This window comes from Poecilia latipinna, unplaced genomic scaffold (genome assembly GCF_001443285.1).
Source record: "Poecilia latipinna isolate Pla-1442-1.1 unplaced genomic scaffold, P_latipinna-1.0 Scaffold5321, whole genome shotgun sequence".
Lineage (NCBI taxonomy): Eukaryota > Metazoa > Chordata > Actinopteri > Cyprinodontiformes > Poeciliidae > Poecilia > Poecilia latipinna.
The window spans coordinates 11,184-12,310 of NW_015117937.1; the positions used below are offsets into that span (position 1 = coordinate 11,184).

At 43.9% G+C, this 1,127-nt stretch overlaps 1 protein-coding gene across 1 annotated transcript in view; it reads right to left on the reverse strand.

The window, feature by feature from the left end:
• Window positions 1-1,116, reverse strand: part of LOC106943458 (adenosine deaminase CECR1-A-like) — a gene marked incomplete at its 3' end in the record, with an annotated part of 9,316 nt that extends 8,200 nt beyond the window's left edge. Inside the window, exon 1 of the mRNA XM_015026769.1 lies at window positions 706-1,116. Within this exon, the coding sequence (XP_014882255.1) occupies window positions 706-1,006 (301 nt within the window). The remainder of the gene's footprint in view (window positions 1-705) is intronic.
• Between the last annotated feature and the right edge of the window lie 11 nt (window positions 1,117-1,127).

The window sequence follows — 1,127 nt, forward strand, 5'->3', positions numbered from 1 at the left end:
ACATTTTTGATTGGTGGTGTGCCTCGAGATTTTTTCAGTTAAAACAGTGTACCTTGGCTCAACAAAGGTTGAAAAACACTGTTCTTGATAATGATTTCATAATTGATGACTATCTGATGTTTCTCTGGTCTAAAGCACTTTGAACTGTCTTGTTGCTAAAATGTGCAATACAAATAAACTTGACCTGACTTAAAGGGTTTATGTTTTTGTACTTCTGTTTGGGTTTCCACTGCTTCTGAAAACATCTCAAACACTTTAAAAAAAACATGTTTTTTTTTTTTTTAGTGTCTGTAAACCAGCAACCCTAGTAGAACTCCAGCATCTTTGGTGTTCTGGTTTTACAGCTGGATGCGCATACAACGGCTGCTGGATAAGGCAAGCATTTGCTGCATTCTTGTTGATTGTGCAGGAGGCTCTACTTTTGCTTTTCAAAGATGTACATTTGTGCATCTGTTTGCAGCTAATTTCAGGTGAGAGTTTAAAAGTTTAATTAATTGGGGCGTGGCCAGCAGTAACCAAAATAGGCAGAACTGACCAGACTAAAATTTCATCATTTAAAGACAATTCTGTGCAAAAAATGTAGTGAACATGTTTTGTAACGCACATAACTCAATCCTAACTTATTCAAGTTGGAATAATAGTCCTAATAAATTGAATTTGTGTAATTTCACTGACATATCCACAAAGCTGAGTATTTAACATCACCTTTAGGCATCTTCTGCAGCAGTCTGTAGATGGCGCTCTTCTCGATGAGCGGCTTTGCCTTGAAGAAGTGTAAGGCAGGAAGGAAGAGCGTGGCCGCCATCTCCTGCTCTTTAAACCGATGCAGGTTGGCGTCCAGCTTCTGCTCGGCCGCCGTGAGCGCCAGCAGGCCTCCCGTCTGCCGGGACGCCTCCTCACGCATCAGCAGGTCCCTGCGAGCGGGGTCCGGCATCCCTGCAGATTCCCTCACAAGCCACAGCAGGGGAACGCAGGTGAGCAGAGTCAGGCAGAGTGAGTTCACCATGTCCTCCTTACCCCACTGGGAACACTGGGAGGCCTACTGGAACATGCTGCCGCTGCTTCAGATGAGCTGAAGTTATCTGCTTTGGAGCTGAAAACAAAAAAAGACATGCAACAGCTAGAGG